This window comes from Mus caroli, chromosome 19 (genome assembly GCF_900094665.2).
Source record: "Mus caroli chromosome 19, CAROLI_EIJ_v1.1, whole genome shotgun sequence".
Lineage (NCBI taxonomy): Eukaryota > Metazoa > Chordata > Mammalia > Rodentia > Muridae > Mus > Mus caroli.
Window position 1 is genome coordinate 5,860,036 of NC_034588.1, and position 24,588 is coordinate 5,884,623.

At 46.5% G+C, this 24,588-nt stretch overlaps 1 protein-coding gene across 2 annotated transcripts in view; it reads left to right on the forward strand.

Annotated features, from left to right (window-relative positions):
* Positions 1–9,929, forward strand: part of Chrm1 (cholinergic receptor muscarinic 1) — a 16,332-nt gene extending 6,403 nt beyond the window's left edge. Inside the window, exon 2 of one of the 2 annotated variants that reach the window (XM_021151775.2) lies at positions 7,415–9,929. In XM_021151775.2, the coding sequence (XP_021007434.1) occupies positions 7,486–8,868 (1,383 nt within the window). In that variant the 5' untranslated portion in view covers positions 7,415–7,485 and the 3' untranslated portion in view covers positions 8,869–9,929. The remainder of the gene's footprint in view (positions 1–7,414) is intronic. The other variant, XM_029472839.1, reaches the window with a different exon arrangement.
* Positions 9,930–24,588: the final 14,659 nt, after the last annotated feature.

Sequence of the window (24,588 nt, forward strand, 5' to 3'; positions counted from 1 at the left end):
GGAAGGGAAGGGAAGGGAAGGGAAGGGAAGGGAAGGGAAGGGAAGGACAAATTGGTTAAGGAAAGTAGCATAGATGCATCATCTCAACACCTGAGAAGCTGAGGTGACAAGATCTGCCAGGGTGGCACAGCAAGGACTACAGTAGGTGATCAGGAAACTCCGACTCTTTCTGCTCTCACTGTAATGGGAAAGCAGGCTCACAAGCAGCTAGAGCTGAATCTCGGAGGAGAATGGAAGGTCCAAAGGACGCTGAGAACCTAACTCTAGAACCTCTGCCCTTTCTCCTTAAACATTCCCAGAGAGAGGCGAACATCAGAGAGGCACAGAGCAATGGGCCAAGTAGAATGAACACAGGCCTTGAAGAGGAAAGCTAAAGTCACAGTCCCAATGCTACTACCTCTTGTGGGACCATCAGAAACCCACTCAGCCCTCTGAGCCTCAGATACCTCACCTGTACTACAGCGATAAAAGTGTTCAGCAGAAAAGGGGAAAGAGCATATATCTAGTGCACAACATGTCCTAAGTATGATGACTACCAATTTGACCATTAAAAAAAGATTTAGCAGGGATGTCTAGCCATCGAGGCAAGAGACTGCCAGCCTTGCTTTGCCTCTGAGAATATTGATCCTTTCTCTCCAGTGTCCTGTACTAAAAGTATTTGCTTTAGCCAGGCAGGTGGATCTCGCAGAGATTTGTTTTGTTTTGTTTTGTTTTGTTGTTTTAAAATAAAGTCTCCCATAGCTCAGGCTAGCCTTAAACTTGCTGTGTAAATGAGGTTGGCCTGGAACTCCACATGCATGGACTAGCATGGTTTACAAAGTAAGTTCTAGGCTACCCAGGGCTGTGGAATGAGACCCCATCTCAAAAGAAAAGTTAAACCAAATAAAAGCACTTGTGTCATTCTCGGTAGTCACCACTTGTCTCTAAGTGAAGCTTGGGATGAGTAAGAATCAGTCACCATGTTCCCACCCAGAGTTGATGTCCCTGCAGCTTCCAGTGAAGGGGCCTGAATCCTTCAGCTTCACCTCAGGGACTTGAGTCCTCCCTGTGCAGCATCTGAACATGTTGCATTCAGGACCCTCCACAGATCCCAGAGATGCTAGGATAGTCCACACTTGATCTTAGCCAAAAGGCCAAGAAGCGATGCTAGGATGGTCCAAATCTTCCTTCATACAGAAGAGCAGATAAGAACAAGGGAAGAGCTGGGGTGGACACCCCTGTCAGAGCACTGTGACAGGGGGTCAGGAAGAAGAGCCAAGGTCATTAACTGTGTGACTGCTTTGGGATCCTGCTCATCAGCTGAGGAGTGAACGTCGGGAAAAGGATGACAGGTTAGGAGATTGTGCTGATAACAGTTGAAAGACTGGACAGCACTGAGCCTAGTTCCAGAGCAATGGGTCCCAGGTACTGGTGCCAAGCCTGGGGCAAGTTAAATGAGACACTCACCTTGGAGCAAAACTTGAGGGGTCACAGGGATATAGGGTGTGACTCAATGGTAAAGCACATGCTTAGTATGCACAAGGTTCTGGGTTGTGTCCCCAGCACAAGAAAATGAAAGACAAAAAACAGAGACAGAGGGAAGAAAACTTCATAACCCAGAAAGGCAATATTGCAACTTTGTTACTGATTTGTTTGTTGCTTTTTTGTCTTGTTTTGTTTCTTCTGTTTTCTTTCCTTTTTAAAAGATTTATTTATTTATTTATTTATTTATTTATTTATTTATTTATTATGAATACACTATAGCTGTCTTCAGACACACCAGAAGAGGGCTCAGATCCCATTACAGATGGCTGTGAGCCAACATGTGATTGCTGGGAATTGAACTCAGAACCTCTGAAGAGGAATCCGTGCTCTTAACCACTGAGCCATCTCTCCGGCCCTATTTTTTGTTCTTAAAACAGTCTTACATAGCTCAGACTAGCCTTAAATGTGCTATGTAAATGAGGCTGGCCTTGAACTCCACATCCTCCTACCTCTACTTCTAGAGCACCAGGTTTACAGGAGTGTGCCACCACACCCAGCCTGGAACACTTTTACAAATCAAATAACAAACCAGTCTTGGTGGCACATGGCTATGATTCTGGCATTGGAAGACTAAAGCAAAGAATTCTGAATTTGAGGTCAGCCTGGGCTACATAGTAAGACTTTGTCTCAATCAATCAATCAATCAATCAACCAACACTACAACAAGCTTGCTCTTTTTGTAAATAAAGAACTATTTATTTGGGAACCAGGGTCAGGTTTGGGGTTTGGGAGCTAAATAAATAGGATTGCACATGTGTAGGGCTAGATCCTGCCGTAGACATTTTATTCATAATAGATTGTATTTGTGTTAATATTTTTCACATCATATAAGACATTAGTTTATCTACTATCGAGTTTGGGGACATCTTTAAATTTTGTGGCCAAGGAGCCTCTGCAGTTGGGAGGATGCAGACTCTCCGATCAGCCAGAGAATATACTTTAGTTCCTTTACAAGTCTCTGCTCAGCTCTGCTGCCCCAAAGCACATGGAGCTGACACAAAGGGGACTGTACACAGTTTAAGAACAAGGAGACCTTAGTAATGCCTTCTCTCCGATGTTGCTGGGCCTCAGTTATTCCCTCTGGGCAATTGTCATTAATCAACCCTAAATTCAGAAAACCAAAGACATTACCTATGCAGGGCAAATTCTCAAGATAGTGGCCAGCTGCAGCCTTACCAGGGAAGAAGGCCTGATCCCAGCCTCTAGTTCAGTGCTTGACTTTAGTTTAGAAGGCGTGTGACAAAACTGAGCGATAAAGATAATCATATTTTACAAAATATGGTTAGCTCATGCCTCTAATCCCAGCATCCAGAAGGCTAAGGAAGGAGGCTCAATTATGAGTTTAAGGCCAACTTAGGTTACACAGTGAGTCCAAAACTGGCCTGGATACACACTATCAAGACTCTCAGAAGCTAGGACTGTAGTTCAGTGGCAAAGTGTCTGCCTAGCTGCAAAGTCCTGGACTTAAAGCACAATGCTGGTGGGGTGGATGTGGGTGCTGAACTGTGTTTAAATGCAATGCTTTTAAAATTCAAATGGGTGAATTAGTTTCCAATGATATTCGGTCTTTTCGTTGTGTTTGTTTGGGTTTTGTGAGGTTTTGTTTGGCTGTTTTTTAATGCTTAGTTGTAGGTTCTTATAAATGACGTTTCACTGAAGAGAATGGGGTCCAGTCCTGAGTGTACATTCCTGTGTGATCTTCTACAGGTTCTCTGGCTGTTTTGCTTGGGTCTCTTTCAGTTCCCTTATCTGTAAACTTGTGCCTATGTCGTTTTCCTGCTGAGCTTCAGTGTGGGGGGTGGAGAAGTCGCTCGATTTGTAATGCTTACCTAGCGTGGAACTTCATCACCCACACCGTGTAAAACCGGCCTGGGACCCTTTGCCTCTCATCCCAGCACTCTGAAGATGGAGGATCAACGTGAGTTCCAGGCCAGCCCAGACTACATGAAATGTCTTTAAAAAAAAAAAAAAAAGTTTGGTGAGAATGTGTAAGGCCCCATGTTTGATTCCTTATACCACACACACACAGATTAAATAAGATAATGCATGAACGAACAGAAATACTTTAACAGTGACTGGGGTGAGCTGTCAACAGCACGAGGCACCATTATTGTCAGTCACCACTATTGCACCATCAGAGATATGGGGCCCTGTGCTAGAGATGAAACTCGGGGCCCTAGTAATGCTTAGTAATTTACTAAGAGCTATACCCAAGCCCTCTAGGAGAATTGTTTGCTTATTTATTTATTCTTTCTTTTTTCCTCTTGTTTTTTCTTTCTTCCTTTCTTTCTTTCTTTCTCTCTTTCTTTTCAAGACAAGGTTTCTCACTGTAGCTCTGGTTACCCTGGAACTCACTATGTAGACCAGGTCAACCTTGAACTCCTAGACTGCCTCTGCCTCCTAAATGCTGGAGGCACCACACCCAACCTTTGAAGAGATTTTTTTTAATTAAAATACAATTACATCATTTTCCCGCTTCCCTTTTCTCCCTCCAATCCTTTTCCTGTACCCCCAGAATTTGCTCCCTCTGAAACCATGATGTCTTTTTAGTGGTTATTGTTACATATATATGTATGTATGCCTAAATACATAAATACAAGCTGCTCAGTCCACTTAGTATTACTTGTATGTATATTATTTCAGGGCTGACCCCTTAGTATTGGATAACTAATTAGGGGGTTCACCCCTGGGTAAGAGTATTCCCCCCTCACTAAGGGATATTTTTCATAGAAGTAGCCACTCCTAAGCAGGAAAGAACCCTCATTCCTACACAGACTGAATTTATGGAGAACCGGTGTTCACATCAAGAGCCATTCTTAAGCACATGACTTTCAAAAACTCATTTAATCCTCTCAACAATTCCTTGAGTCATTAGCTTGAAGGTCTTAGCTAATCCCTACATCTCTGTTGAGGAATCTATGGTTATGGACATTAAATCACTTAAAGAAAATAGTAATAGCACATTAATAGTCAATAAAATAAGATATGGTGGTGCAAGCCTTTAATCCTGTCACCTGGGAGGAAGAGGTAGAATCAGAAGTTTGAAGTCATTCCTCATCTTGGCTGCACAGGGAAGCTGTACTATATGAGACCCTGTCACAAGAGCCTGTCACTAATTAATTAAGATTTATTTTTAAGTATTTTTCATTTTTGAGATAATATAATGACAGAATTTTAGCTTCCCTTTCCTTGTCCCAGATCCTCTCATATACCTCACCTTGCTCTCTTGCAAGTTCACAGCCTCTTTTCCTTACTTGTTACATGTGTGTGCATGTGTCTGTATGTGTATGTGTGTGTGTACACACACCTAACTGCATAAATGCAACTTGCACAGTCTACCTCATGTTACTTGTATGTGTGTTTTCAGGGCTGACCACTGATATTGGGGAACCGTTTGGTGTGTCCTTCCCTGCGGAAGACTATCTCTCTCACTGCCAATGTCCTTAGTTGCCTGTAGGTCTTTGTGCAGTGTTGAAGCCTTATCGGCCTTCTGCTCCCACTTTAGTACTTCTGCTCTGTAGTCCTTGCTCAACTCAGTAGTCAGTCATATTGGTGAGGTTTTACGGAAACAGCTTCAGACACCCCTGTAAGACAGCATCTCACAGCAAACATCCTGATTCTCTGGCTTTTACAGTCTTTCTGTTTTTCCCTGAGCCTTAGGTGTGGGAATTATATTGTAGTGAATTATTTAATTTTTTAGGATTTATTTATTTTTATTTTATAAATATGGATATTTTCCTACACATATATGCATGTAACACTTTGTGAGTTGTCATGTGGAAACAGAGAACTGAACTCTGGAAGAGCAGCAAGCACTCTTAACTGCTGAGCCATCTCTCCAGATCTTATGGGTGGTTTGTTGTTGCTGTTGTTGTTGTTGCTGCTGCTGCTGTTGTTGTTGTTGTTGTTTTAAGTTACATAAATGGCAAAGTGTGGATTCAAATCCAGACAAACCTTACCTACAATCTTAGCACTTGAGGCAGGGAGGCAAGGAGGAAGAAGATCAGGAATTCAAAGTTATCCTTGATTACATGGAAATTTTGAGGCCAGTCTAGGCTATGTGAGACCTGTCTCAAAAAAAAAAATCACAAAGACTGGTGTAGTGGCACATATCTTTAATGCCAACACTTGGGAGGCAGACCCAGGTGGATCTCTGTGAGTTCAAGGCCAGCCGAGTCTACAAGTTCCAGAATGACTAGGGCAAGTTACAGAAAAACCCTGTCTTGAAAAGAACAAATAAGGCAATACCAATACCCTCTTGTTTGTTACCACTTCTCCTACAGCCTTTTAGCTAACATCAAGTGTAGTGTTAAATGCAGGCAGCCTAACTGTAGCATTAAATACAATGATCACAGGCACAGAACATTATTCTCTGTGTCACTGACTAAGCCCCCAAGCAACACCAGGACCTGGAAGAATCTTCCCAACAGTTCAATCCTACAGGCCACAGCTTCAGGCTGGGAAGACCCTAAATTTCTTTAGTAGACAGGTGGGGGTACAATAAAGGACCCACCAAACCACACAGCAGCTGGGCTCCAGCTTAGCAGGACCTTCGGTCTTCGGTCTGCCTTGCCTTTGGCTGAAGGTCTCCCCTGCCTTCTAGACTTTCATTTTTCACAATTTTAGTGTCGGGGCAGACTCCAGGTTCCAGAAAAGTCTGGGGGATCCTCCTATCTCCCATGCTGCCCTACTCTTAGCTGGGACCCAGGAACAGACCAGAGAGAGGGAGGAGAGCCACTCACATCCCATCTGGGGCCAGACCTTCACCTGACTGGGAGCCGAGTTCATCGCCCCTGTTGCCTGCTTCGCATACAATCCATGGAAGAATGTGTAGGCATAAACCACACATTCTCCTGTACCCTATTCCCTGTCTCAACACTGCCCTCAACTGTAGCCCAGGCTATCCTCAAATTCATTGTGTAGCAGAGGATGACTTTAAACTCCTGATCCTTCTGCCTCGTCCTCCTTTCAAGTGCAGGGATTACAGATGAGGACCATAACTCCCCACCCTCTTCTTCTCTTTGGAGCTTTCTTCTTCTTTCCATTACCCTTTCTTTGGTGAAAGCCTCACACTGGAGCAGCCCATGCACAGCAAGTGGAGGAAGTGGACTCTAATCCCACTCAGCATCTTCTCACTATAGCAGAGGTTGAAGCTGCTCAGTCACCATTACCTCCAGTAAGAAAGGGATGGCAAGGGCCATCCTGCTAAGGATGAGCAGGACAAGTTAAATTAGATAACTTGATTAGGTGCTTAGCACTGTGTCTGGCATGTAGCAAGTCCTTCTTAAATGAAGACATTAATAAGGTTGAACAAAATGCTTGGAAAATTTCGCAGGTCTGTATACAAAAGAACCCTCCCAATTCCTGCCACATGAAATTTAAAGAAAACAGGAATGAATTAGGGGTTGGAGAGATGGCTTGGTAGCTAAGAGAACTCACTGGCTCCTCTTCCAGAGAACTCAGATTCAGTTCCCAGCACCCACAAAGTAGTCACAATGTGTGTAACTCAGTTCCGGGGATGCCCTTTTTCTGGCCTCCTCAAACACTACTTACACGTGGTGCACAGACATACGCATAGACAAAATACTCATACACATAAAGTAAAAATACTTGAAAATTTTTCCAATGAGGAAACTGAGGCTCAGAGTCTGAACCCATTCAGAAGCTTTCATGATGACTTAGGTCCCTAGCTTTCAGGACTGCCCCCATGCTGCTGGCAAAAATCTCCTTGTGGCTGGAAAGCACATTGTTAGCCACGGTGAGTAGGTGCCAGCGCCTGGGGGTGATGCTGTCTGGCCTGGCACTCTGAAAGGTCTGGGGCTGTATCTTCCACTCAGAATTGCCAGAGGTACCGAGTGGCCTAGCCAAAGCTCGTGTCCTTTCTTTTCAGGTGATGCCCTTACTCTGAAAAAAATCTTGTGACTGGAGGAAGGGGCTGCCCCTTCATTCCACCGGGCTGCAATGAACACCTCAGTGCCCCCTGCTGTCAGTCCCAACATCACCGTCTTGGCACCAGGAAAGGGTCCCTGGCAAGTGGCATTCATCGGGATCACCACAGGCCTCCTGTCTCTGGCTACAGTGACAGGCAACCTGCTGGTGCTCATCTCCTTCAAGGTCAACACAGAGCTCAAGACAGTCAACAACTACTTCCTGCTGAGCCTAGCCTGTGCTGATCTCATCATTGGCACTTTCTCCATGAACCTCTATACCACATACCTGCTCATGGGCCACTGGGCTCTGGGCACACTGGCCTGTGACCTCTGGCTGGCCCTGGACTATGTGGCCAGCAACGCCTCTGTCATGAATCTTCTGCTTATCAGCTTTGACCGTTACTTCTCAGTGACCCGACCCCTGAGCTACCGAGCCAAGCGCACTCCCCGCAGGGCAGCTCTGATGATTGGCCTCGCGTGGTTGGTTTCCTTCGTTCTCTGGGCCCCAGCCATTCTCTTCTGGCAATACCTAGTTGGGGAGCGGACGGTGCTGGCTGGGCAGTGCTACATCCAGTTCCTCTCCCAACCCATCATCACTTTCGGCACAGCCATGGCCGCCTTCTACCTCCCTGTCACAGTCATGTGTACACTGTACTGGCGCATCTACCGGGAGACAGAAAATCGAGCCCGGGAGCTAGCAGCCCTACAAGGTTCTGAGACACCAGGCAAAGGTGGTGGCAGCAGCAGCAGCTCAGAGAGGTCGCAGCCAGGAGCTGAAGGCTCACCCGAGTCACCTCCAGGTCGCTGCTGTCGCTGTTGCCGAGCACCCAGACTTCTGCAGGCCTACAGCTGGAAGGAAGAAGAGGAAGAGGATGAAGGCTCCATGGAGTCCCTCACATCCTCTGAAGGTGAGGAGCCTGGCTCAGAAGTGGTGATCAAGATGCCTATGGTAGATCCTGAGGCACAGGCACCCACCAAGCAGCCCCCCAAAAGCTCCCCAAATACAGTCAAGAGGCCCACCAAGAAAGGCCGAGACCGAGGCGGCAAGGGCCAAAAACCCCGAGGGAAGGAACAACTGGCCAAGAGAAAGACCTTCTCACTGGTCAAGGAGAAGAAGGCAGCTCGGACCCTGAGTGCCATCCTGCTGGCCTTCATCCTCACCTGGACACCATATAACATCATGGTGCTGGTGTCTACCTTCTGCAAGGACTGTGTTCCAGAAACCCTATGGGAGCTGGGCTACTGGCTTTGCTACGTCAACAGCACTGTCAACCCCATGTGCTACGCACTCTGCAACAAAGCCTTCCGGGACACTTTCCGCCTGCTGTTGCTCTGCCGCTGGGACAAGCGGCGCTGGCGCAAAATCCCCAAGCGCCCTGGCTCTGTTCACCGCACCCCCTCCCGCCAATGCTAATGGCCCCCCGTCTCCTGCATCCTTCCACCCTCAGCTCCAGGGAGAGGCCGGTGGAAAGTGTCCCGGAAAATGGGCTGCATCTTCAGCCCGAAAGCCCTGCTCAGAACTCCTCTGGCTTCCCAGGCCCCTGGGTCACCTTCTTGGACAGCCCAGAGAGACTTTGCCGCTTTCCAAACTTTGCTGTTCCCAGACAGAGAGTGAAACCCGGGGAACTGGTTTTTCTGATCCCTGCTGTGTGGGAATGGGCCCAGCAGGAGGATCCGGGCTTTGGACTGTTTGCGTTTAGGCAGGAAGTCAGGAGCCAACAGGGCGGGCCAGTAGTTTAAAGGTGCAGTCTTCCTTGGCCCATCAGGGGGCCTGGATTGCAGTGGTGATAGCACCCGCTGCAGCTACATATGGGAGATCACACCAAGCACAGAGAGAAAAGTTTGGAAGAGGAGGGAGGTGGTGAACCCTGGCTGGAAATCCCCTCCCTACACAGGCAGAGCTCATCCAGGTAGGCCCTAGGCATACTCTCCAGGATTGTCCAACCTCCCTACAAATGTCCCCAGGTCAGCCCTATGTGGGTCACCTCCAAGGCAAATGTCCAAGCGTGAGCAGGACAACGACACCAGAGGAGACCAGCTTGGCTAAATACACCAAGTCCCAAAGCAGCATCAAGGACCAGATGTCAGGTGTCCTAACCGGCCCTCCTTGCCGTTTTCCTGGGGGTGGGAGTGGGAGTTGGGGGGGTAAGGTGCCTGCTATCCAGTCCCACACCCATTCTTCTCTCTCCCTACCCTAAAGTGACCTCGGTCCCACCCTCCTGGCTCACAGCCGTTACCTGGGTGGATCTGCTCTGGGCAGATCTAGCCAGACCTCCTGCATGCTGCCTGCCTCCAGCCTTGCCCCACATGGGTCTGTCCCAGCCAGCAGATTCTCTTCTGTAAACTCCTTAATCCAATCCGTGCATGGCTGCCCTGCCACCCTAATCTCCAGGCCCTGCCTGGCCCCTGTTCTTTTCTTCCATCCTCAGCATATGCTGAGTCTGTGAATAAAAGCCACGTAACTAGTGGGCACTATAAGGAATTCCTCCCTGTTTGGGCCCCAAGGCCAGGAATGCAAGGACAGGGAAGGCACAAGAGCTACAATGCAGAGAGTGAGCTGCAGCTTCTAAGGCGGATCCAGCAAGGACAGCATTGCATGACTAGATCGACTAAACCCTGCGGGGGGGGGGGGGGGCAGCACAACCTGTGAGTCCATGGCTCAGGTGAGTGGTGCTAAGCCAGGCAGGCCTGACCTCTGAAACAGCCCTATGTACTCTGTACATAGCAGCTCTAGGGCCTTATTCCCAGGAGGAACAGAATTCTTCTAAACTCCTATTTGTAGCTGGGGAAACTAAGACCCAGAGACCCAAGAGGATTCTTTTGGATTATAAAACAAATCAACGCCCAGGCTTCCACAACCTCCTGACCTCTAGACTGTAGGGGTGACAGACCTAGGATACTCAGGCCAAAGCATTCAATCAGGGAAACCCTCAGGGCACAACCTAAGCATTGTTTTGGTCAGAGAAGTTCCCAAAGCCTGACGAAAAGGAACCTGAAGAGATTAACCCCACAGTCCTAAGCAGTGGTTAGCCAAGTATAGTAGTAGTTGGGAGTCCCAAGGCTAACCCAGATGTCAGTGGTTTGCTGGGAAAACAGAGAGTTCTGCAAGGCCACTAGAGTCTGTCACTGTCACTGTGGAAGAGTTCAGAAGGAAACAACAGAATAAAGCACACAGAGCAGAATCCCAGAGTAACCAGGCACAAGATGCCAATTCTTTCCCAGGAAGTCACAGAATACTTCATTCTCCAGCAGTGATGTCTGACAGCCTACATGCTATTCTGCCAGCCACAAACACCCTCCGGAACCTTGGTGTCTGGTGTTTGTACTAGAGGACAGGCATAGGGACAAACATGGCTGACTGCCCACACCGTTGGCCTCAGTGTCCAGCCCCTCTAGAGGCTTAACAGATAGAGAGTGGCCTAGGACCTCCACCACAAACCATATTCTTAGTATAGATTATCCGATGTGCTCCAGACAAGCAAAGATTTTCTTCTATGCTGGATAATCCAGTGGTTAGCCAAGATTGCCCAGAGCCAGACAAGGCCTGGTAATCTAACAGAGGCCCAAACCAGGAACATTGCCTGCACCTGGGAACTTAAATAGGTAAATTTCTGGGATCACTATGGATTTACTAAAAGAAGAATTCCAAGGATGGAAACCAGCTATCTGTAACCAGCAGCCTCAAGGTGATTCTGGTACACATAAAACGTTTGAGAGGGGTAAAAAAATATCCTAGAAGGCTGAGGTCCTGGGTGGGGACCCAGAAAAAAAAATCCCTGCAGGCTTGGAGAGTCGGCTTAGAGGTTAAGAGTACTGGCTGCTCTTCCCGAGGTCCTGAGTTCAATTCCCAGCAACCAGGTAGTGGCTCATAACCCTCTATAATGAGATCTGGTGCCCTCTTCTGGCCTGCAGGCATACATGCAGGCAGAATACTGTATACATAATAAATAAGCCTTTTAAAAAAAAATCCCTGTAGAGGAAGGGGTGGGAATTCACCCCCACACATTTAGCTTCCTGAACTCCCAGAAACTGTTGGACCTTGAGAGCTTATCTAGCAGTTCTAGCTGGGGTGTGCATCTCCTGGTATATACCCTTGACCTTCCTCCTTTATCTGGGAAGGTCTTCCTCTTGAACTGAGTGTACAGATTTGGACCAAGATGAATATGGAGGGATGATAGAGGAAGAAGACGCCTACGTAGCCAGTCGGATCAGTTGCATCAACCCTATTAGCCAATGGGGTGTCAAATGCCTCACTCAATCACCTTCACATCACCCACAAGCTATGGAATGGTTCCAACACTGTGGGCAAGGATAGCCCACTAGGTGGACAAGGAGAAGCTGGCCAGAAGCTGCAGGAAATACAGCAATATGGGGATGATCCTTATATGTAAACCATGTACCCCGTATCACCAATACAGGTGACAGCTGAAACCCTGGTAAGGGCTACTGGCTTGTTCATGTTCCCTTGTAGCCCTAAGCCCCCTTCAGAAATAAATGTCCCACCTGTGTCAAGGGTATGGAGGTGGAGGGGCTGAGAAAGCTGAGCAGCACTGGAAGAAGTGAAGCTTTGGGACCAATGGAACATCAAGAAAGGAGGGGATGGGACCAGCATCAGGAAGGATGGGGTGAGACCAGCATCAGGACCAGAAATGAGAGTAACAGCCCACACCTATCACTTGTTCCCTCTCATGGGCACCTCACCGTGGTCCTGCTATGCCCTCCACCAAATAACCTTTGTTAGGCATGCCCCTGTCCTCAGTGTCTTCATCTCTAAAAGAGGAGCAAGCCCTTTGCAGGTGTCAGAGGGATGCGGCAAACTGGTAAAAGCACTTGATGGCTGTACCATCGGTGTCACCACAGAAGAGGCTGCCACAGGTCTAGTTTCTCACCCAGGTCTTACCCTGTACCTCTGTTCTGGCTTTGGGACGTCTAGAGTCCTATTCCCCCAAACCAGGAAGAAGAATCTTACATCCTAATGTGACTGGGTTTGAAGAGTGTCCAGCGCACACCTGAGCAAGGAGGAGGGTAAAGTCCAGGTGGGATTGGGGTCCTGCAGGCCTCTGAAGAAAGAGTTCTGCCAACCCAGGATGGAGAATACCATGAGCCTGAAGGAAGAGGGGGGTTGCGTGGGGATCTGTCCATCTCAAACACAGCACCCACTCCTACCCTGAGGGAGTCTCTTTACCCCAGGAACAAAGGCCTTTTGGTAGAAGTAAGGAGAGAATAAGGTCGCTTTGTGAATACCACATCTTCTACCAATCCCAGACTGGAGCTAGCCTGAGGAGGAACAGGTTAGAATCCCTCCCACACTCAAAGCCCAGCCTTACTTCCATTTCCACCATGACATTTTAGCGCCACCTGCTGGCAATTTAAGAAACCTGACGTTTAAACGCTCTTCCCCCTGCCTTTTTTTTTTTTTTTTTTTTTTTTTTTTTTTTTTTTTTTTTTTTTTTTTTTTTTTTTTTTTTTTTTTTTTTTTTTTTTTTTTTTTTTGACAAGCTCTTGGCTGGCCTTGAACTCTTAGAGATCTGACTGCCTCTGTCTCTGAATGCTGGAAGTAAAGATGTTCACCCTCACACTGGCCAAATTACTACCTCTTCTTCCTCTTCCTCTTTCTCATCCTCCTTTTTAAAACTAGTATTGGGATTGAATCTAGGGTCCCTCATATATTAGGCCAACATTCTACAAATGAGCTATATGTCTCATCCATAAACTTTTTTATTATAAAAACACGTTGCAAAAAAAAAGAAAAAAAATCACACACCAAAATTAACCAGACCCAAAGTCTTTATGCTTCATTCAAAATTTCAAGAGTGGAGCTGGCAAGAGGTTCACTGAGTAAAGGCATTAGCTATCAAGGCTGAGAGTTTGAGTTATGTCCCAGAGATCCACATGGTGAGAACACACACATGGAAGCTGTCATCACCACCCCCATGCATTTGTGCCTGTCCTCAAAATAAGTCAATAAACAATGTGCCAGTCATGATAGCATACACCTTCAATTCCAGCACTTGGGAGGTAGAGGCAGGCTACCTATGAGTCTGAGGCCACCCTGGTCTACATAGAGAGTTCCAGGACAGCCAGGGCTATGTGTGTAATCTTGTCTCAAGGAAACAAAAAGGAACTCACTCCAGCCCTACAGGATTCCATGTCTTCTTTTGCCCTCCTCCAGCACCAGGCACACAAGTGTGAAAAGACACCTACACACATAAACATTCAGAAACAGGTCCTGCCCTCTCTGAATAGTATGTCATCACCATGAAGGCAAAGGGGTCTTGATATTTGGGGATACCAAATATCATCCATGCAAGTCTCAAAAACAAACAAAAGCCAGCCCCTTAGCCTGAAGCCTTTACAGTCTTCCTTCTGTGTGACCTATCCTTGCAGAGTCTCCCAAGGCCTGTAGAATCTCTGGTTTTATTCTTAGGTGCCTAGCTTAGGTTTCACAGGACTAACTCCAAATAGAATTGCATTTGGAACCTGCTTGCCTTTAAAGCAAGAATACTCTTTCAACACGTTTTCCCCTGACAGCCTTGGGCTCTGAAGAATGCATTGCTCCTGGAGCCTTTGCTTTCATGATAAACCAGAGTCAGCAAAAGGAGTATTCTATTATAAAAGTCCAGCTCTCTCTTTCTCTCCCAATCCTTGTCCTCCTGGCCCTGGTATTTGGTATTTCTGCCTTCCTGGAACCACAATTCACACAGTTCCTCAAACCAGAGAGCTATAAGTCAACCTAGACTCCTTCGCACTGCCTGTACCCAGTCTACCTCTAAACATTTCATGAACATGTCCTGTTTTCTCCATTGCTCTTGCAGACCATGCTAAAACAATCCCTCAATTCAGACTTCAGCATCAAACTTTTTCTGTAAAAGGCCAGGGAGCAAACATTTCAGACTCTGAAAGATGAGAGACAAAATGAAGGATACCCATGAGCACTCCTGTGTTATATGCTCTGTCACTGCAGTTGAAGGCAGCCATAAATCACATACTAGAGCAAATAAGAATGGCTGTATACCAATAAAACTTCATTTGAATCTAACAGTTTTCATGCATCACAAAATATTATTGCCTTTTTTATGGTTTTATCTTTTAAAGATTTGTTTATTTTATGGGTATGAATATGTTACCTGCATATATGTATGTGCACCATGTGCATGTGTGGAGGTCAGAAGAGGGTTACCAGATCCCCCTGGAACTGAAGCCGAAGTGGTTGCAAATCACTATGTGAGCATTGCGGAACTGAACTTGGGTCCAGTGCAAGGGCAGCCAGTGCTCTGAGCCATCGTTCCAGCCACAGTTCTGGTGTTTAGGCCTTCAAAAACAACGGGTTGAGGAGATGGTTGAGAGGTTAAGAGCATTTGTTGATTTTAAAGATTTATTTATTTATTTTATGCATAGGAGTACACCACTATTGCTCTCTTCAGACACACTAGAAGAAGGCATCTGACCCCATTACTGATGGTTGTGAGCCACCACACGGTTTCTGAGCCACCACATGGTTTCTGGGAATTGAACTCAGGACCTCTGGAAGAGCAGTCAGAGCTCTTAACCACTGAGCCATCTCTCCAGCCTGCATTTGTTGATCTTATAGAGGACCCAGGTTCAGTTCCCAGCAACCCCATGGTGCTCACAACATCCATACCAGAAGCTTCAGGGGATCCGACTCCTTCCTCTGGCCTCTGTGGGCACCAGGCACAAAGGTGGTACAGACATATATATGCATACATGCAGGCAAAACACTCATCCACGTCAAATAAAAATAAGTACATCTTTTAACTTTTTTTTTTTTTTTTTTGGTTTTTCGAGACAGGGTTTCTCTGTATACCCCCGGCTGCCTGCCTCTGCCTCCCAAGTGCTGAGATTAAAGGCGTGTGCCACCACTGCCCAGCAATGCCTGGCTTTTTAAAACCTTAATACACACACACACACACACATACACACACACACACACACACACACACACTGTACTTTCCTGGAATAATCACAGCATTCAAGAGATAGAAGCAGGAGGACCAGGAATTTATCATCAACTTGAACTATATAAAACTCTGTCTCAAAAAAGAAAGAGTGGGCTAGAGAGATGGGTCAGCAGTTAAGAGCCCTGACTGTTCTTCCAGAGGTCCTGAGTTCAATTCTCAGCAACCACATGGTGGCTCACAGCCATCTGTAATGGGATCCGATGCACTCTTCTAGTGTGTGTCTGAAGACAGCTACAGTGTACTCATATAAATAAATAAAAATAAATAAATCTTTTTTAAAAAGAAAGAGATGAAGGGAGAGACAGAAGGAGAGAGAGAGAACGCAAACTCAAAGCTAGTCACATATGTAATCTCAGCAGCTTGAAAACTGAGGCAGGAGGATTTCAAGCTTGAGGCCAACCTGGGCTACAGAGTTCCAGGCTAACCAGGGATACCAAAAGTGAGACCTTATCTCCAAAACCCAAAACGAGCCCCTTAGCCAAAGGCCTTCACATTCAGCCTCTTGGGTGTATGAGCCCTCCTACAGATTCTGGAATTCTGGTCTTCGCATAGGCACTGGACTCACACCTTTATGTCCAACTCTTTCCAACTCCTCTGCTTAGACTCTTCTTATCCTGCTTTGCTTCAAGACTGCCTATGCTCCCTTCAGGATCCAGAAAGAATCAGCAATTACACACTGGGGCTCCAGGCACCTCAGTAGACAACAGATTTCAGCCAGCCTGGAGGTGGAAGAGATGACCAGAGAGGAACTGGAATGCAGGAGCACTAGAACCATAAAACCATTAAACAGAGAGGACATTGGGGAGATGTCTGGGAGTAAGGGCTTTGCAGAGAATCAAGGTGATATGTCAGGATAAACAGGAAAAATGGCAATTAAGGAACATGGGAGGGCTCAGAAGATGATTCTGTTGGCAAAGTGCTTCCTTCACAACTGTAGGGACCACAGTCTAGATTCCCAGCACCTACATAAAAGCCTGGCACACCTGTAACCCCAGTGCCGGGGGGGTGGGCACAGATTCTGGGGGAGTGGAAATTTCTCTAGTCAGCCAGTCTACCCAAAATGGCAAGCTCTGGGTTCAGTGAGAAACCCTATCACAAAAAATAAGTCAAGCCCAGCATGATGGTGGCTGCCTTTAACTGCAGCAATCTGGCAGAAGTAGGCTGATCTCTATGAGTTATAAGGCCACTCTGATCTATAAAGCAAGTTATAGACCAGCCAGGGCTACACAATAAGATCCTGTCTCCAAAAATTAAACTTAAATTAACGTAGAAATGATAAAGGAAGACGCCAACCTTTGGCCTCCGTGTATATGTGCATGCATTAATGCATATACATAGTAATGGTTTGAATGCAAATGCCCACCATAAACTTATATGTTTGAACGCTTGGTTCCACATTTGATGGAACTGTTTCAGAAGAATTAGGAGGTGTACTCTTTTGGAAGGAGGTGTGTCACTGGGGGCAGGCTTTGCAGTTTCAAAGGCCCACACCATTCCCAGTGAGAGGGAGAGAGAGAGAAAGAGAGACAGAGACAGGGAGAGACGAGACAGAGAGAGAGAGAGAGACAGAGATCCTCTAGATTAGGATGTAAACTCTCAGCTACAGCCATGCCTGCCTGCTGTCATAATCCCTACCATTATGATTATGAACTCTAACCCTCTGAAACCATGAGCTACAGTAAACATTTCCATTATAAGTTGGTTTAGTCATGTTGTGTCTTCACAGCAATAGAAAAGTGTACACACACACACACACATGCACACACACACATCCTTCCTCCTCCTTCTCCTCTCTGGTCTTCCCTGGAAATCTGTTCCAAAGTGGGTTTGCGTGTGTAGGTCCCAGAGAGAATGAATCTTGTCTTTCAAGCTCTTTCTACCCTCACTTCACCTTTAGTACATCCATCATTCCTACTGTAGACAATCTCAGCCTCGAAGGAGCCTGGTTAGCTGACATCTTGGTTGTCACTGAAAGAAATGATTTAAAAGAAGGAAGACAGTGTCAGTGGTTTCAGTCCACAGTCCCTTGGACTGCACACTTCTGTGCCTCTAGTGAGGCAGACTGTCAGGCAGAGAGGGCATGATAGAAGTGCTCACTTGGAAAGGGCCACAGCAAAGCACACTCCTCAAAGACAGTCTCCAGGGACTACTTGCTTCAACCAGGCCCCACTTTCTGGTAGCCCATTTTTAAAGTTAGTACCCACTCTCCTGATTCACTTGCTTCTTATTGGGGTCCACTAAGTAGAGAACAAGACTTTAATACAAAACAAGGAAGACATTACATATCCAAACAACAATCTCCAGAGAGACATCTGCTACAGTGATGTGCATAGGAGTCCACCCCTGGACAAAATGACATTTTCTTCTCTTAAGATGGGGGGGGGGGCTGGAGAGATGGCTCGGTGGTTAAGAGCACCAACTGCTCTTCTGAAGGTCCTGAGTTCAAATCCCAGCAACCACATGGGGGCTCACAACCATCTATAATGAGATCTGATGCCCTCTTCTGGGATGTCTGAAGACAGCTACAGTACTTACATATAATAAATAAATCTTTAAAAAAAAAAAAGATGTGTGTGTGTTTCTGCTTATGTCTGTGCACATGTATGTCCCAATATGTGTGTCTGTGTGCTCACAGAAGCCAAAAGAAGATGTTAGATCCCTCGGGGCTGGAGTTAAGGGCATTTGTGGGACACCTGTCTTGTTATCTGACTACTGGGAGTCTGAACTTCGGTCCTCATAACTGCATAACAAGCATTCTTAAGTTCTAAGTCATCTCCCTAGCCCACAGAGTTGTGCTTTCTTGGAACCAGATTGGTCGTGGCAGAACCAGGCCAGGAAGGTGGAACCTAACCAAGGTTTTATCTCAACACCAACTCCTCTATAAGCTGGATGACTTTCTGCACATCTCTGAGCTTTTGTTTCCTTCCTGGGAAAGCAGAGCTGTTACAGCTAAAGAAGCAATGACGCAGCCTCCACACTTGAGAGGCTCAGTCTCACGATGAAATTCAAAATGTCCACTGTAAGTCACTGTAAGGCCCATTTGTAAGTCATGATTGGCAATATTTTCTAATTATTTTATCTGTATGGGTGTTTTGTCTGCATATATGAACATGTGCCTGGTATCCACAGAGGCCAGAAGAGGGCTTTGAATGCCGTGAAACTGGAGTTACAGACAGTTGTGAGCCACCATGTGGATGCTGGGAATCAAACCTGGCTCTTCTGAAAGAGTAGCCACTGCCTTTAACCACTAAACCACCTCTCCAGACCCTGATCACAGAGATATTTTCATTAGTTAGTTGGTTAACTGTTGGTTTATGGTAGTAATATTGTGGGAGAGTTATGCCTCCTTTTGCTCCTAAAAATCTACATGGGGTTTCTGCCCCCCTCTAACCTACTTAGCTCTCAAGTAAACAACACAGAGACATCAGACTTTTTTAACAGGATGCTGACACTATGCTGGGCAGATTCTGAGCTATTTTAACCCAGCTAGGCTATTAATAATCAGATAAATACCCCATAACTTGCCATCTGAGTCTGACTCTGTTCCATGTGTGTCCTCAGTGCTAGCTTCTCTTAGCCACATGTTTATGTTCCACCCTGCCTCATGACAATTCCCTTCTTCCTTCTCCTCCTTCTCCTTGTGGTCCCTAATTGAAATCCCCCCACTCAGTCTGAAGTTCCTTTTTCCTATCTCCCCTGCCCAGTCAGAGGCTCTAGCTTTTTATATACCAGTCAGAGACTATTGGGGAACATTCTTTACAGCACATTGATCAATATAATGCCTATGTCCAGACTGCAATCTGCTCTTGGGGTACAGAACTCATCATCTGAATACACAGCACACAAGACCAACCCCAATATTACTTAGTACTGAGGATGCAACCCAAGACCTTGTGCATGCTAGTAAGCACTTTGCCACTGATCTGTTCTCGAGACTCTAGAATTTTCTCTAAATGCAGTAGTTTAGGATGTGTTTGGACAGTGTCACACATGAAGGAAAAAAGCACTCTTTGAAGCTTTTGTTGAAGAGATTCTTTTAAAGATTTATTTTATGTATATGAGAAGAAGCCATCGGATCCCATTACAGATGGTTGTGAGCTACCATGTGGCCATGTGGTTGCTGGGAATTGAACTTAGGACCTCTGGAAAAGCAGTCAATGCTCTAAACCACTGAGCCATCACTCCAGCCCCTTATAGATTTTATATTGTATCATTTATTACATGTGTATGCACACCAACATGCACATGGGTGCCACCGAGCATGTTCAGACATCAGAAGGCAGTTTGGGGTAATCTGCGTTTTCCTTCTGGGGATCAAACTGGGGTTCCTGAGCTTAGCAGCAAGCACCTTTCCCTTTACTTGCCAAGCTGCCTTTGAACTTACAAAGAGAAAACTCACACATACACACATCTACCAGGCCATAATGTAAACCACTTTTTTAAAAAGAGGTTTTTTTTCTCTCTCTTTTTTTTTAAGATTTTATATATATATATATATATATATATATATATATATATATATATAAGTACACTGTAGCTGTCTTCAGACAGACCACAAGACGGTGTCAGAACTCATTACAGATGGATGTGAGCCACCATGTGGTTGCTGGGAATTGAACACAGGACCTTTGGCAGAGCAGTCAGTGCTGTTAGCAGCTGAGCCATCTCTCCAGCCACCATGTAAACCACTTTTAATGGTGAGTATGGTCCAGGAAGTCTGAATAGCCCTCCAATATGGAACTCTGAAAAGGTCACATGAGCAGGAATACACAGGTGACATCTCTGAGCACCACACACTGGTTGTCTCAATAACAGAAGCAGATTCTCTCACAGTTCTGGGGAGCAGAAGCCCAAAGTCAAGGTGTTGGCACAGTTGGCACAGATCTTTAGGACAATGCCACACACAGCCACCTGGGAGTACTGATAGAGACACTCAAGCTCCTACAACCCAGGGCTTCTCACCAGGGTGTCCCAGTGGCAGAATGCCTACCCACTGGGCCTTTCCTCCTCTTGTTACCCAATGTAGAGACTCCCCAGAGAAAGTTATGGAACACTAACACTAAGAAATCTAGAAAGATCCCACTTCCAATCAAACAATCGGCAAGATGGAAAACACACACACACACACACACACACACACACACACACACACACACCAGATTTTCAAACTCCATGATTGGTTAAGAAATTTCCAGAAGCCAGGCATGGCAGCACCTGCTTTTAACCTCAGAACTTGGGTGGCAGAGGCAGGTGACTTTTTTTGGTTTGATTGGTTGGTTGGTTGGTTGGTTGGTTGGTTGGTTGGTTGGCTGGCTGGCTGGCTGACTTGTGTAGGGCAGCCGGCGTGGGGGAATAAAGGGAGTGGGAGAAAACCCTCATCCTGCCATCCGGTGCTCTGCGCGGGCACACACAAGGACTGCAGCACGCTTTCCTTGCAGCCCAGGGTGGGTGTCTGGCTGTGTGAAGCTATGGACCCAGTCCAAGGAGGGTGGACACGGGGCAGTCCGAGGTCTCTGGGCCTCACAGAGGCCAGAGATAACGGGTTCTCAGACTCGGGCATCCCAGACGCCGCTGGACACTATGGAAGAGCTGAGAACAAAATGGAGGCCGTAGGGGTGGCTCGGTCATCCCTGGGGCCGAAGAGAGGAGAGAGCAGGGAGAGGGGGGGCTCTGGGTGGTTCCCACATGGGCAAGAGTCTTTGGTCCTATCCGTGGCTCGAGCGCAGGAAAGCCTTCCAGAGGGAGGCTCTTTAGGGGAGAGCCTATTCCATCGTTCAAGTACGGTGGACCTTGATAAGCAAAGACAGTCTATGGTTTTAGAGCTTTATTTTAGAAAGGCAGTGAGTAAGAGAGAAGGTAAAAGAAAGAGGCCGGCCATGGCCACATGGAAAAAGGTGGGAAGGGAGAGAGAGAGAAGGAGGGCTAGAGATGAAAGCAAGAAAGGTGAGAGTTTAAGAGAGAGAGGAGGGGCCAAGCAGCTCCTTTTATAGTGTTTTGGGCTACCTTGTTGTTGCCAGATAACTGTAGGGCAGAGCATACCTGGCTATTGTCAGGCAACTGTGGGTGGAGTCTAGCTAGAAAGCCAGGAGCTTGGGGCTTTGTGTGACTGAAAGTCACAGAATTATGATGGGGTTGGGGGCTCTGTGGCGTCAGGCACCTGTCTCTGGGAATGTAGCTTACTGTTCAGTCTCTTGTAGAGTTTTCTACTGGGTCTCTGGAGCAAGCCTCATTGAACCAAAACAGAGCGCCTTTTACAGTCCCACGGGCTGGCTTTGGTTTTTTGAGACAAGAGTTTTTCTGTGTATTCCTGGCTGTCCTAGAACTCATACTGAAGACCAGGCTGCACTTAAACTCGGAGATCCACTGGTCTCTGCCTCCCAAGTGCTAGGATTAAAGGGGTGCGCCACCACTGCCTGGCTGGCAGGTGAGTTTAAGGCCAGCTCCGGATACATAGTGAGGCTCTGTCTCAAAAAAATCAAAAAGAAAAAGAAAAGAAAGATCTCTCGAGCCTTGAGCGTACCCCACCTCATGCTTTTGGAAAGAAGGATGTGCAATATTCCTCTTCCCTCTTCTGGCTGAACAAAGGAAATTCACAGGCATTTATACCTTCTAGAAAACAGAGGTGAGAATTTAAATAGTATTACCAAGGCAACGCATTATTAAAGAAGACAGGCAGTCAGAATCACAAGCTTTTTAAGATAAAGGTTACTTTCTCGGGACAAAGCATAGCTCTTAAATCGCTGCCTGACAAGACTCTGGTTAGAAATAACTTCCACAAGGAAGGTTGCAGGATTCGGAAAAGAAGAACCTGCTTTTTTTTTTTTTTAAGAATTTAGTGAGGGCTTTTTTTTTTTTTTTTAAGAACCTGCTTTTATTTCTGCCACAGAACAAGAGAGCGTGTCTGTCTTCTCAGGCTAAGGTGTTTTGTTTGGTTCTATTTCAGTTGGAGGTTTTCATTTTCTGAGACAAGAGTATCACTGTGTAGACTGGACAGAACTGTGGTAATCCCTCTGTCTGTTTCCCAAGTACAAAGATTATACAGTGACAGGTTTTGGTTATCTGGGTTTTTGATGGTGTGGGGTACAGCTATATGGTTTCATTGTTTGCTTGGAGTTTATTGTTGTTTTGGTTTTAGTTTTGGTTTGTTACCAACAGTTAAAGAAACCTTAAGTTTTCAAGGCAGAGCCAGGAAAAAAAAAAAGCCACTCAGGGCTGTGGGCACAGCTCAGCAGTAGAGCACCAGCCCACCACAGACTGGGCCTAGTTTTGATCCTCAGAGCTAGAAAGAAAAGGAGGAAGACAAGCAAGAGGAGGAGGGGTGTAGGGAGTTAGTCTAGTGCTGCTCTGTATTCAAATGCTAAATTCTGTATCCCAAGACATGGTTGCCCCATGACAACAAGACAGTGAATTCTCACATACCTCAGCTTTGATTGTGCAAACCTTGCCCTTCAAGTGACCCCTGATTGGTTAATAAAGATGCCTACAGCCTGGAGAGAGGTGGCAGAGCAAAGGTTCACCAGGCTTGGGGTCAGAGGTAGGGACCACAAGAGAGGAGAGAGAAGAGGGTAGAGGTTGCCATGGGGAGTGTGGGTTATGAGAACATGGCCATGATGGCTCGCCTGATGGTCAGGGGTTGTGCATGAGGACCATGGCAAGGGACACCTTGGCAGTCACCACAAGGAATCAGACAAAACAGCACAGAGGGTTGATATCTGCCCAGCTTTAGTGTTTTTAAATTTAAATCGAAAGCCTTCTGTGTCTTTTACCTGGGAACAATATGGTCTGAAGTGGGGTAGAAACCCCTAATAGATATTTAAAGACAACAAGTGGGTATAGCAACCCCCAGTATCCCGAGCTTTTGTCCCCGCCGGCAAGAACACACTCAGGACAACCGGAATCTTCTGCGGCAAAGCTTTATTGCTTACTTCTCAGGAAGATCCCGACCCCAGAAAATGGAGTCCCTTATATAGCGCTCAGCCATGACGTTTCAGCACCTGATGTGGCGTGACAGCTCTTGATTCATTGCTCGCCCATCACACCACTATTACACCCCGAGAATGGGCAGTGACTAGGAGTGAGTTCACTCTCGCACTTTCGCAAAAGGCTTGTTTACTAGTTAGTCACAGCGGAGGCCAGCGCCATCTTATAATGGTGATTGCTCGCGGCACGCGCACGCACGGCTCTCCACAGCGATTGCTCTCTGCAGGGCTCTCCACACCCCAGAACAATATTAACCACAACAGAGGGAGGTAGAGGAAAGAATAAAGGTCTGAAAGACTGACCTCAAGTAGGAAAGACGGGGATGAGAAAGGAGAGGTAGGGAAACAAGCCCAGCCCATGTTACATGCCAACAGGGGTTAGAAAAAGTGTTACTCCCTGGAACTGGAGTAATGAATGGTTGTGAGCCACCATACAGGTGCTTAGAACAGAGCCCAGGTCCCCTGCAAGAGTCACAAGTGCTCTTAACTGCTGAACCATGTCTCTAGCCCTTACATAAACGTTCTTTTTTTTTTTTTTTTTTTTTTTTTTTGGTTTTTCCGAGACAAGGTTTCTCTGTGTAGCCCTGGCTGTCCTGGAACTCACTCTGTAGACCAGGCAGGCCTTGAACTCAGAAATCTGCCTGCCTCTGCCTCCTAAGTGATGGGATTAAAGACGTGAGCCACCACCTCCCGGCTTACATAAACATTCTTGTGGGGAGGACAGGCAACAAGAAGGCATGTCAGATCAAGGTGCTTGCTCCCAAGTGTGATGACCTGAGATCAATCCCCATGACCCATTGGTGGAAGAACAGAACCAACATCTGCCTCGCCCAAACACACAGGCCAAAAGGAAACAAAAGTGCAAATCCAGCCTAGGTTATATAGCAAATCTAAGGTCAACCAGCCTGAGTCACAAGAGACCTTGTCTCAGAAATACAAGAGGATGGAAAGATGGCTCAATGGTTAGGGCTATTTTGTAGCGCTGGGTGGTGGTGATGGCATGTCTTTAATCTCAGCACTTATGAGGCAGAAGTAGGTGGATCTCTGAGTTCAAGGCCAGCTTGGTCTACAAAGCAAGTTCCAGTACAGCTAGGGTTACACAGAGAAACCCTATCTCAAAAAGTACTGTTTTATGGGATGGAGAGATGGCTCCGTGGTTAAGAGCACTGACTGCTC